The sequence below is a fragment of the Urocitellus parryii genome, chromosome 7 (genome assembly GCF_045843805.1).
Source record: "Urocitellus parryii isolate mUroPar1 chromosome 7, mUroPar1.hap1, whole genome shotgun sequence".
NCBI lineage: Eukaryota > Metazoa > Chordata > Mammalia > Rodentia > Sciuridae > Urocitellus > Urocitellus parryii.
Window position 1 is genome coordinate 36822283 of NC_135537.1, and position 13951 is coordinate 36836233.

A 13951-nucleotide genomic window follows, 5' to 3' on the forward strand; every position below is an offset into this window, starting at 1 on the left:
ATAATTTAGTGTTTAAATAATCTGCCAGTTTTTAATTTAAGGAAAGAAAATATTATGCTGTAAATACTTAATATTTTGTTAGCATAACTTAGAATCAGTAAATTATGCAGATTGGGAATTATACTTTACTAATAATACTTCTGAAATAAGAAATTTTTATTTTATTTCACTTCAGCATTATAAAGTAGATGTAGTTATAGATTACATTTATCAGCTATTCTGGGTAGAACTCATAGGATTTAGGTTTTATATGTATTATATATAATATACACAAAATTTAATTATACATAAATCATATATATAACAGTCACATGTGCTGGGGAAGGTAGGTTAACAAGAAAGGCAATTTCACACCACATTTCCTCCTATAAATTGATTTTATAATATATGAAAGGAAAACCCTTAGGAATGCATATAGGAAGAATACCATTGCCACCCTTTGAGTATTTGGGTATGTTCTTTGCTTAGTGGTGACATGAGCAAAATCAAGTTAATGCTGACAACTTCCTAAAAGCAGTAATTATTAATTTATAATATATTTAACTGAATTGTGTTCACAGATGTAAAGATATACATGTATCACTTTTGAAGGAAATCCTGTATTAAGTTTCTTGAAAACCAGATCCTGGATAATGGATTAGAAAATATTATTTTAAAACTGCAGAATTCTTGATGTCAATCATCATGGAATAAATTCACTATTGCTGAACTCCCACGCTGCTTATAAGCAAAAGCCCTACCAAAAAATATAAAAAACCCAATAAATATTTGAGAGCTCTGAAAAGTGAGTAAGAATAACACAAATTGGAAAAGGGAGTTTAATTTGTGGATATGATCCATAGAGTAGTGAGTTTCCTGTTTGCTTTGTTTTGCTTTTGCTGTTTTCTGTTATAACTCTGACTTAAGAGTAAGGTCTAAGTTGTGGTACACAGTAATAACCAAATCCTGACAGAAATCCTCTCTAGACATTAGGTCCCTGTAGTTTCAAAAGGGTGTGAGGAAAATGCTGATACTTATTCTCCTTGTTTTGCAGAGAATAATTGTGTGTGTATGTGTGTGTGTAGACAGTGATGGCTGTACAATGGTGGCAGTGAAACAGGCAAATAAGACTTTAAGCAGCTATTGGAACTGTACTTCACAAGGTAAATGTAAACACACATAAAATGACTAGAAATCTAGAAGTTTTCAACAGAGAGACAGCGGCTACAATAAATAAATAAATAAATAATTTTAGAGCTGAAAAATCAATAAAAATCATCTATATAATTTTAGAGCTGAAAAATCAATAAAAATCATCTAATCTGAAGAATGGGGCAGGGGGAATGAGAAAGAAAGTCTTAGAGATCAGTAAGGACAATATTAAAATTAACATTGGAGTCCCAGAAGTAGAAGAAACAGAGAGTGATGTAAAAAAAAAAAAAAGGCTGAAAACAATGACCAAGAAGTCTCCAAATTTAATAAAAACAAAACACTAATATACAGAGTCAAGAAGTTCAGAGAACCCAGAACACAAAACAAACAAATAACTCAGAAGTCTTGCTGAAAAACAATTGTAAAAGGAAGTTCTTGATGCCAAAGGAAAATGTACCAGAGGAAAACTTGGAACTTTAGGAATGAAGGAAGAACAATGGACATGGTAAATATCAGGAACATAAGAGACTACATTTTGCTCCTTAAAAAAAAAAAAAAAAAAAAAAAGAAGTAGGATTACTGAGGCAAAGATCAAGCCTCAGTAATTTGGTAGGACTTTCAATGTATGTTGATATAATACATAGGGTAATTAGAACATAAATGGGAGCCAGGCACAGTGGCACATGCCTGTAACTCCAGCGGCTTGGGAGGCTGAGGCAAGAGGATTGTGAGTTCAAAACCCGACTTAGCAAAAGTGGGGCCCCAACCAACTCAGTGAGATCCTGTCTCTAAATAAAAAGTACAAAATAGGGCTCGGGATGTGGCTCAATGGCTGAATGCCCAGAGTTCAATCTCTGGTAGCCCCACCCACCAACCTCCTTACCTCCCCGATCCTGGCAAAAAAAAAAAAAAGAGACAATAAATGGGAGATAATAAAGGAACCTATAAGATTGTCAGGCTTCTACACTTTCCTTGAAGTGATTAAAATACCACCTCTAAGTTGATTATAAAAGATTTTGCATCTATAGTGTAACCCCTGGAGCAACCATTAGACTATATTACAAAGAAATATAGTTGAAAAGTACATAAACTAAATAGAATATTTAAGAAATCCTGCAATGCACCTAGAGCTGAATCTACTACTAATAAAAAAATTCATTAAATATCAGTCCTCTGTAACTAAGCAGCTTTCCTTAAACCATCCCATACAACTGATAATAGATTTTCTTTTTTTAAAATAAAATTTAAAAAAAATATTTATTTTTTAGGTGTAGATGGACACAACACAATGCCTTCATTTTTATGTGGTGCTGAGGATCAAACCCAGGTCCCACAGGTGCTAGGCGAGCGCTCTACCACTGAGCCACAATCCCAGCCCCGATAGCAGCTTTTCTAAATTTCCTTCACAGAATAAGTTACAGTTCTTACTTAATTCATCTAAAGTATTTCACGGCACTCCATTTTACGAAGATCTATATTCTGCTAAACTTCCATCAATTATAATTATTAAATGAAGTGAGGTATCTAAAGGCAGAAGGTTTTATTTATTACTGGTTTCTCAGTATCTTGCACATGTTTGATAAAAGGCAGGTATTCTAACTGAATGCATAAAAGATGATTCCCAAAGATTACCTGAATATAGACCTGAAAGCAAGGGCTAAGAGGTTCATTATAAGGTAATGAGTTAAGTTGATTACATAAGACTAGAGGAAAAAATGTGATTTCAAAAACTAACTTAATTTCTTGGGGTCATCTTGAGATATTATATCATATTCTAACAATGCTTAAAAGATTTTTAGTATTTGCTTTCAGAGTTTTTATTACTGTCTCCTAAATGTCAAACAAAATTAAGCCTTCATAATTTAATGCCAAAATAATTCCATCTTACTAGAATCACCCAGAGCCATACTTTAGCAGTAGAGAATGTCAAAGATCAAGTAACTCTTATCATTTTTAGGACCTAATGAATTCTAGAATAAAAATCTCTGAGATGATCAGGTCTTCTGTGCATAAATTCCTTTGTAACATTCTTGCAAATAAATGAATAAAATTAAAGAGTTATTAATGAGTTAAAAAAATCTTTGACATATGTTCATTTGTATTTACATAAGAACTATAGTTTTCAAGTATATATTTCTGTTCTAATAAAATTTTGAACTTTCAGAAATCAATTTCCAATGTTTTTCATTTTTATTTTCTGTCAGAGAAATCAACAATTACAAGCCACATTTTCTAAAATTACTTTGCAATCAAATACTTTTAAGCTCATAAAACAAATTTAAAAAACAGAAACAAAGAACCTAAACAGCATTTCCACAACCACATCATGTGTGTCCAAAATATTGAAAAGAATCAATTATTGAGATGCATATGTGTGTGTGAGAGAATATATATATATATATATATATATATATATATATATATATATATATATATAATGCACACACATACATATACAAAATTGCTATTGCCTGGCTGTTACTCATTACCTTTTAGAAAAAGATTAATATTCAGAGTGAAAGTAGAACACTGTAGAAAGACATAACATGTTTCTTCTTCCATCTTTAACTCATGGTACCTTAAACAACTTCTTGACTATTCTTAAAAGGTGAGCTTCACAATGGCACTCTTTTGCCCTCCAATTAAAAGGCACTGAGGACTGCTGGACATTAGAATAAAAAACAGAGCTAGGCACTTCTGCCCTACTCTTCCCTCCCCTCCCCTCCCCACCATGACCCTTAACATTATAGCCACACATATTTCTCTCTTTCTTTTTACCAATTTAGTTATCTCAGGACTTCCAAAGATTACTGGATATGGAATGGGGCTTTTGTGGATGAGGGAAAAGTGCCACACAAAGTCCTTTTCTTTTTTGGTACTGGGGATTAAACCTAGGAGTGCTTAATCACTGAGCCACATCCCAGCCCTTTTTTATATAGAGAGACAGGGTCTTGCTGAGTTGCTTAGGGCCTCACTGAGATGATGAGGCTGGCTTTGAACCTGTGATCCTCCTACCTCAGCCTCCCAAGTTGCTGGGATTATAGGTACATACCACCACATGGAGCGCACAAAGTCTTTTTGGATAATCAAATTGATAATGGGACTTTAATGGGTTCATGCACGTGGACCAATAGATCAGAAATTTCCCAGATTGGTTTTTGAAAAATCATTTCATTGACATTTAATAACATTTATGCATTTATAACTATGAAGAAACCAATCAGTATTCTCCTGAAAGTTTCAAGGAAAGATTTCATCTTTAAAACAAGTAAAAAAAAATTTAACAAATATGGTAGTGACTTATTCAACTCCCTGAGGCTAAAGCAGTATAGTTAAAATATTTTTGGAAAGGTAATGGTGGAGAGAGAAATTCCAAATTACAGCATGATAGAACTTTAGAACTTTTATAATCATCACATTTTACAGGTAAGTAAACAGAAACCCAAAGGAGTCAACTGCCTGGATAAGATCACTGTGCCAATTAAAGGTAGGACTAGTAATAAAATCTTGGTTTTTCTACTTTCTAGTTTAGTAGTAATCTTCATACTACGTAATAAGAACAACTAAATCAGAAATAGCAAACATTTGTGAGGGCCTTCTACACACTACTAAAGTACTCAATTCTAAGCACTTTAGAGTTATTAAAAAAAATCCTTCATTTTCACAACTGCTCTATGAGATAGGTAAACATCTTATGACAGAGTTAGAATTTGAACCCAGTTGTGTGACACTAGTAAGACAGGTGGGACCATGTAGTCACATTATGTATGCATTTAACTTTGTACAAATTTTCCAGTTAAAACTTAGGGAAGCATTTGCATGGTCTGGAGTAGGCCAATGGAGTCTGAGAGATCCATGGATTCATATCTTGTTCTTCACTTCAGAGATTCTAGTTTGAGAGTCCAGGCTCAGAAGTTCAACAAATCCTGGGTTTGAATTATATCTCTGTTTATTGCTAGGTCTGTGGCCTTGGGCAATAACTTAATTCCCCTTTTAGTTAGTTTCCTCATCTGCAATATGAAATATAACTTTCCTCAAAGAGTTGTTTTTAGAATGAAACAAAATAATGCATATAAAGCACTTAGTACAGTGCCTGGCAGAGTCAGTACTAAATAAATGCTAGTTACATATTTTTATAACCACTGTATTTTTCCTTTTTTAGCTTTCTGATCAATTTTGCCAGATCATTAAGTTCAATTTTAAGAAACATGATTATGTGCATTGATAACTCTTGGTTATGAGTGAGTACAGAATTACTGCATTTAGATCATGTAAGTGTCAAGGTAGATGACTTTTATATAAGGAATGGTATCCACAAGGATATCATGTAGTGGAAGCCCCTTTAAGGCAAGAAAGACTTTTTCCTCCCACACATATATTCCATACTAACCCTAGCTCATGATTTTCATTCTAGCTTCATCTGCTGAAATTGGGTTCTATGTTCACTTATATACAGAGTCCTCCACTCCCTAGCAAAATATTTTATTATTTTTAACTTATGAAGATATAATTCAAATGATTATCTTTGGAATGAGACCTCATAAATTTGCTGTATACAGATTTAGATAGAATATATAAACTTATGATTTAGGAGTATGTTAATAAAATGGATTAAAGCAGACCAACTCCTACAATTCAGGAAAATGGAAACAAATATATCAATAGTAGCTTTCTTCTGTTATAGTGGACCTTTGCTTGCCTCAGCTCAGTGATTATTTTCAAAGGCAGAGGATATACACAAAGTATCCTACGGTTGGGCTTGAAGTAAACAAAACAAGTCTTCCGGGATCTGTGTATCCCTACAAATACTAGTCTGGAAGAGTCATAGCTGTTCATATCAGTCCTTTCCCCTATTCTACTTATCTCTTCCAGGACCACAGAAGCCACCTGCCTACAAATTGACTGCAACTAAATGAATTTAATGAAGAGCTAGCAATGAAGATTTATTTTCATAATCCTGGACCCAGTTTTCACCAATGTCAAGCAGACCTTCATACAGATACTAGATATGTAGGCATGAGTCCTTGAGCCATATAACATGTTATCCCACTCCAGGACCATCCTCATCTCCACTACTTCTGAAATACCTATTTATTGTATTGTAGGCACCAAGGAAATGACAAGTGTATTTGAAGAAGGGAAGCAGTAATGCTGATAAATATTTAACAAATGTATTGGCATATGAGAGCTGATTAATTGTTCATATTGATAATGTAAATACTCCTATCATGGCTGATTTAAGCTACTAATGACTTAACAATTAATTGCCTTCCAAAGTTCCTGAAACTTTTTTTCAACAATCAGGTCTTTTAAGCCAGTATGAGCAGCCAGCCCTAGCACATCACTGGAGAGAGGTCTATTAAGCAGCCTAAGGAGTAACCCTAGGTCACTCTTTCCTTAGCAACTGGCCAGTTACCCCTTTGGTAAAGTAGGGGACTTGAATTAAGCATTGGCAAGAAACTAGGGTTCTTTCAATCCTACTTCCTTGGGCTGTCTTGATCCCTATACCTGCTGTCTACTCTCCAGGGTCCTGCTGTATAAAATGGACATTCTAAATGCCCAGAGCAAACCAGCCTGCCTTCAGATCAGACTAATTCTTCAAATGCCTCACTGCTGGTATCCATCTGTTACATGGGACTAAGACCACCTATAGCAACACAATGCCTGAACTACACCTGTGCTTTCTAGGGTTCTCTTCAAATACTAAGTCTTGGGTGACCTAGCTACCTTCTAGACTTTGCCTCCAAATTTCCAATTCTACATTAACTCAGGAAAAAGCCCTCTCATTCTGCCTCACTCAAGCTCATTTCCAACAAACCTAGTTACCTCAGAGTTCATATATCTTAAATCTGAATATTTGCTCACTTTCCTAGTTTCAACGAACTTCAGAAGTTCCATAGTCATGATACAGGATGCCCTCTGGTTATAAAATAAGTATGAATGGGATCACAGGGAACACCATTAACAAATATTTGTGTTGTGAATGTATAAACAAATCATCTTACTTTATTAATAAACTTTCTCCATAATATTTAATTTTGTGCTGGTGCAGTGAGATGATAAGATCAAAAAGAACATCCAAATGACAGACTTCGTGTGTTAAAGTATTTTCCTTCTTCATCTATACAGCTGCATTAACATGGACAGTATACCTTTGGGCCATTAATAAAAAAAAAAGATAAGCCTCTCCCACACTGGAAAAATTGTTGAGCATCTCTATAGCCAAGAACGACTCTCCTTTTCATTCACCTCCTAAGAAAAAGTGAACATTCATAGGCACAGCAAGAATGTTAAGGCTAAGCCTTGGTAAATTTCAAATTTAAATACGATTCAGCTGTGGGACTTGCACTTTATATATTCTGTCAAGAAAAGAATGCTGTCTGCTCTGCCAGCTGTTTTCTGTTTGATCAGTATTGAAACTACAAGAATAAAATTTTTAATATAGTAGTAATTATTTAATCTCTAGTAATTTGAAGGCGCTTACCTGTACATTTGTAATCAGAAGCTACCCCTTTAAGCACAGCATCAAAAATGGATATTTCCACTCGCTGCTTTCTGTGGTGACAACTCAGAAGCAAGGAAGGCTGGGACACAATAAAGTACAAAAATGGTTCTAGTTGTAAGTCACCAGTTCCTCTTCGACCAGGCTGCCGGACAATAGTTATGCCAAGTGCTTGTCTTGCAGATGATCTCGTGGATGCATGAAGACTTTCAAGAGAGAGAACCCCTATTTTTTTTCCTGAAGTTAAAGAAGTGCTACTGCTTAAGAGATCTTCTGCTGTCACCATGGAAATACATGCCTGGTTGGGCTTAGCAACATCTGAATCAACTTCTGAAAGATTTAATGAACTCTTCTTGCCTGTTTTTTTATCTTCCTTCTGTTCTTGTGATTTTGATTTGGGCAAGGCTGTACAGGAATAGGTCATTAGTGAGATTCTACTTGCTGTAATAAATACATCAAAAGGAATAAAATTTAGATTTTTTACAATTGATGACTGGCGTGAGGGACGAGCAATGCGGTGCTGACTAGCACCACTGTGCTGCTCTATTTGCACTATTCTGATTTTAACACTGTCACTGCCAATTCCACTGTCCTGAGCACCACTGTACCGAGATGAGGTTTCAGCCATGCCTCCATCAAATGTATCCATTTTTTTCTGTTCCTGTTTGGAGATCTGTAAGAAAAAAGAGTATATTTCAAACCTGTGCATGTCAAGTGTTATTATATAAACAATGTTATATAAACAAGGATGTTTAAAAAGGAACTTAAAATTTAAGTCTAATGAAACAGTAATCATAAAAACAAAGTAGGTAGGTAGGTGCCTTCTCAAAAAGAAATTCACCATAGAATGCTAAGGAAATACTTGAGAAAAAGCATTAAATGTGCATTCTCTTCATTAAAATAAACTTTTAAGTACCAGATTATATTATTTAGGTTTAATACAATCTAGCAGATATTTTTAAAAACACCTCTTCAAATAATGATTTTAGTATTCTTTATAATGATTTTCCAAGTAATACATTGTTTCCAAATCATATTTAATGTTGGTTGAGATGATATTTTATGTAGACATAGATTATATTATGTTCTTTACCCTTGTTATAAAAGTGATTTATAGGTTTTTGCATAGTGAGGAATGAAGAAGAAAATCAGTAATCCTAAATTATGAAAGACAAAGAAAAGTAAATAAAATTAATGCACACTATTTAAAAAGATGTTTATTTTTCTTTGTATAATAAGACTTGGCCCAAGAGTAAATGTAGGTGATCAAATAAAGTCAAAGTCAGAAAATAAGTAATTAAAGCCTCTCAGGGTAGATTTTTCCTTTGTGCAATAAAGGTTATTAGTTCCCCAAATTGTCCATGCATGAATCCGAAGAAGAAAACCAGGAACAACTTGGTGGCAGCAGAGGTTATGATCACATTGGCAGCATGACTTCTCTTCCTCTTTTGTATGTCTTCCAACCATCTATTTAGCAACTAGATTTTTCATTTACTTTTTCTTTGAAATAAAATAGAATTATCAATGTAACTATGGAAAATCCAGAAGAATAAGAGAAAAAGCAAAATGCTCTTACTCCTATTTTATCAGCAAATATAACCAATGATATTATAGAGCATACTTCTTGTAATCTTTTTTCCTCATTTGTATAGATTCCCTTCATCTACATTACTCTGTGGTTATGATCATACTGTAGAGACAAATTTTCAGCCTACTTTTTAACATGCTATTATACTCTGCATAAATAGAGATTTTAAAAGGCTGCATAATATTTTATTTAGTGTTAGGAATAATTTGTTCAAGCATTTCCATATAATTGATATTCAAGTTTCTAATTTTTGCCAACAAACATCTATGACAAACATGTAGTTGTATTTCTTTATAAAAGGCTCCCAGAAATAGAATTACTATGTAAATGACATGAATAATGTTAAAGTTACTGCTTAACAGATCTATTATCTTTCCATAAAGGCTGCACTAATTTACATTACTATTAGCAATAGAAAATTATCTCCCAAAGTACTGGATATTACTTATCAGTTTTTAGATTCTTCCTTAATCTGGTTGGGAAAAAAGAGTATAATTTGCCCATGCTATAAGTTATTGTAAGTTGCTTGTCAAGCACTGATTGTGGAAATATTCAAGGACTAATAAACAATTAAAGAGAATGATACAATAGTTATTAAAACTTTTCAAATAATATTAATTGATTTCATAGTTGTTAAGGAAGACATATTGTGAAAAAAATATGCTATCTGAAACAAAACAACTTGCCCCTGGCTCTTGGAAGACACCATGTTCTTTTAAATCATTCTACTCTGCTGTACTCCTTCCTGGAGTTTGCCATAGCTAGCAAAAATTTGCTTGTCCATCAAAATTAACAAAATTTGTCTGAGAATTATTTCTTTACTCTTTGTTCTCTTGATGAGATTAGTACTTCACTCATACTTCCATTATGAGTGAGGATGGGTATATTCTACTAAAATGTTCTGTGGTGTTAATATCAGACAGGGTTACATGAATATAGTATAGGACCATATAACATTTTGGTCAATGATGAATGCATATACTATGGTGGTCCCATGAGATTACAATAAAGCTGAAAAATTCCTATTGCCTGGTTTCTCTGTAATCCTAACGTCATGAGAGCAATGCATTACCCATGTGTTTGTGGTGATGCTGGTATAAATAAAACTACTGCACTGCCAGTCATAGAAAAATACAGGATATCAGCTATTTGGGCAGCTGAGGCAGGAGAATCACGAAACTGAGGCCAGTTGAGCAACTTAGTAAGACCCTGTCTCAAAATAAAAAGTCTGGGTATGAAGTTTAATAATAGAGTGCTGGAATATCATGTGTGAGGCCCTGGGTTCAATCCCCAGTTCCAAAAAAAATAATACATATAATTGCACACAGAATATAGTTGATAAGAAATTACTGGTTGTATCTTTACTATACTATACTTTTTAATCATTATTTTTGCATATATTTTGACTTATAAAAGTTACTAACATGTTAAGTGAAATAACTGAAACTCAGAAGGTTAAGAGTACAATGTTTTCTCTCATATGAGGAAGCTAGAGAATAAAAAGTAAAGCAAAGGTGGGGGTAGAGCTCTTAAAACTCAAAGAGAGATCAATGGAAGAAGGAGACCAAGAGATGGGAGGGAGAGGTGGGGAAGGATGGGGGAGTGATATTGGACAAATTATACTGTTATATTATGTGCCTGTACAAATATGTAACAATAAATCCCATCAATATCTACAACTATAATGCACCAATAAAAAATGTGGAAATAAAAATTTACTATAAATCAGCATGCCATGTTAAACCTACAGCAGCCTCCTATATCTCTCTTCTTCTTCTTTTTTTTTTTTTTTTTGGAGGGACTGGTTCTTTATTTCAAAAAGACAATATTCAGTATCAAAACAGTTGCACAATTGTTTGTCTTTCTCCCAACTGGCCCACAACAAAGGAGAATACATTTTAAGCCAATAAGCTGCAGGATGTACACCTAACAGAGCTCATGAAACCTCACCTAAAAAAGTGGGGATTGGGCTGGGAAAGAAACTTTGAAAGGGGCTGGGGATGTGGCTCAAGCGGTAGCGCGCTCGCCTGGCATGCATGCGGCGCGGGTTCGATCCTCAGCACCACATACCAACAAAGATGTTGTGTCCACCGAGAACTAAAAAATAAATATTAAAAATTCTCTCTCTCTCTCTCTCTCTCTCTCTCTCTCTCTCCTCTCTCACTCTCTCTTTAAAAAAAAAAAAAAAAAGAAAAAAAGAAACTTTGAAAGATCAGCATACTGCCAGCCCAGACTGCAGGACTCTCACAGCCAGACGAGGTGGCCAGGTACCCCACCCCAAAGATGCAGTTTCAAAATAATATAAAATTTAAAAAGTTGTGTACATAAGCTATTCAAGATTCTCCAGCACTGACTGATACAAAGCACAATGAGATGCACTTTTAGATACAGCAGCTTCAGACCCAGAAAAGGGTGATGAGATGAGTTCATATGGCTAAATCAGTGGCCAAAACATAATTTTCTTTCTTTCTTTCTTTTTTTTTTCCAAGCAAGCAGGAGAGCAATTAAGTGGTCACGCAAGATTAAGGGGCTCATGATCCATTCTGTGGACACCTAGGAAGTGGTTAGAGATGGGAGAAAAATTTGGTCTCAGGGCTAAGAATATGGCTCAGTGGTAGAGCATTTGCCGAACAAGCACGAGGCCCTGGGTTCAATCCCCAGCACCAGAAGAACAAAAAGTCTCAGAGGTCTCACCATGTTAATTTGGTCATTTCTGATGAAAAAAAGTAAAAAATAAGAATACAGTTGTCTAAAGATACCTTAAAGCTAAAAATAAAACAAAATCTGAATAGCAAGGTTTTTGTTTTTTGGCTAACTCCTCTTGGAATCACCTTTCTGTTTTGGCTAGTACTTTGCACAGAGCAATGAGGTTTGCCATAGTAGAGTCTTTCCCTGGGCTCTGTTTGGCTCTCAGTAAGGCAGGCCCATTCCTCTTTTCCTCCTCTATGGAGACGGCAATAGCAATTAGGCTGGAAAGTTACGTTCCAAAAGTGAGAAGGGAATTAGATTGCTGCTTCAGAGCTCTGAAATTATTTGGAATGTTTTACAAATGGTTACTGTAACACCAAAAAAAGTAATTACAAAATGTGTACATCACAACATGCTTTTAAAGACACTTTGCGTTGTGCTCACATTCCCTTAAATGCTGTTCCCAAAGGTGCTTAGCCTCTAGCCCAGCTGAAATCTCTGGGAAGAAGCAGAGACAGTTTGGTGAAAAAGACAAGGGGGTAGGGGGTCGAGGGGGTGTTGAAAGGAGAAAGCAGCCTTCCAGTTAAAGATCAGCCCTCAGTTTCAAGGTCAGCTTAGGGCTGGCTGGCCTCAGGCGGAGTCAGGGTCAGAGGGAGGAGCAGCAACAGGGCAGGACTGGGGAGCTCTACATCTCATTCAGGTCAAGCAGAGTCTGGTCCAGCATCCTTTGTGTACAGAGGTGCTCTTCTTTGGTGCATTTCAGCTTATCTTCCAAATCATCAATTGTCTTTTCCAGTTTGGCTACCGATCTCTCTCGGCAAACTCAGCGCGGGTCTCTGCCTCCTTGAGTTTATCAGTGAGAATCTTTATTTCTTCCTCATATTTGTCTTCTTTTTGAGAGTACTTTTCTTCAGCAGCATTCAGACACTTCATGTTCTGGTCCATCAGTCTGATCTGCTCATCCATCTCTCGGCAACGGGACTCTGCCAGCTCAGCTCGTTCCTCTGTGCGTTCCAAGTCTCCTTCAATAATCACTAACTTATGAGCCACCTCTTCATGCTTCCTATCTGCTTCTTCTGCAATGTGCTTAGCTTCTTTGAGTTGGATTTCCTGGAGTTCCATCTTTTCTTCATCTTTTAGGGCCCGGTTTTCAATAACCTTCATACCTCTCTCACTCTCATCAGCAGCTTTTTCTGCTTCCTCCAGCTTTTGCAGGGCAGTAGCAAGGCGCTGCTGAGCAGGGTCCAGCTCCTCTTCAACCAGTTGGATCCTTCGGTTCAAGGAGGCTACCTCAGCCTCAGCGTGTTCCCGGGCCCGCCTTTCTCCCTCAACTTCCCACTTGAGGCGTTCAGCCCTCTCCTCAGCATCATCCGCTTGCTGCTGCAGAACCTGGATCTTGTGCTTCACCGCCTCGACGGTGGTGATCCCGGCCATGGTGCCCACCCAGGGGCTTCTCTTTATCTGCCTTCTGCCTCCTCTCAGCGCTGCCGCCGCTTCTCACCCTATATCTCTCTTCTTGATTGCATTGTTTTTTCTTGTGCTTGAGTTTTAATCTCATGTTGTTTTGTACATCATGGCCCAAAGATAACAAGATATACACCCCCAACACACACACACACACACACACACACACGCCTAAGTGTGGAGTAGGCTTGATAGATAGATCATCTAGGTTTGTGTAAGAACACTTTACAATGTTCATATGATTAGGAAATCACCTAAAAGCATGTTTGTCCCACCATCAAGTGATGCATGACTATGTATAGGCTTTGGAGTCAGACCTGGAGATCAAGCCCAAGATGACTTTGGGAAACCTTCAAACTTTTCTAAAGCTACATACTCATATCTATAAAATGAGAAATAGCAATTCCTCATAGTGTTATTATGAGAATTTGACAAGGCAGTGTGCGTAAAAAAAAAAAAAAAAAAAAAGGCCAGCACAGTGCTGGCATGCAGTAAATACCTAGTACCAGGTAGCTATCATGTTTATGTCTTCTACTAGGTGAAGAACTGATGAAAGAATGGGCCAAGTCATTCCATGG

The 13951-nt window shown here is 36.0% G+C and overlaps 1 protein-coding gene and 1 pseudogene across 1 annotated transcript in view; both read right to left on the bottom strand.

Moving 5' to 3' along the window:
* Vps13b (vacuolar protein sorting 13 homolog B) overlaps nt 1–13951 on the bottom strand; it is a 720349-nt gene that overhangs the window by 201090 nt on the left and 505308 nt on the right. Inside the window, exon 34 of the mRNA XM_077801386.1 lies at nt 7616–8306. Within this exon, the coding sequence (XP_077657512.1) occupies nt 7616–8306 (691 nt within the window). The remainder of the gene's footprint in view (nt 1–7615; nt 8307–13951) is intronic.
* Nucleotides 12595–13343, bottom strand: LOC113178915 (tropomyosin alpha-3 chain pseudogene; annotated as a pseudogene).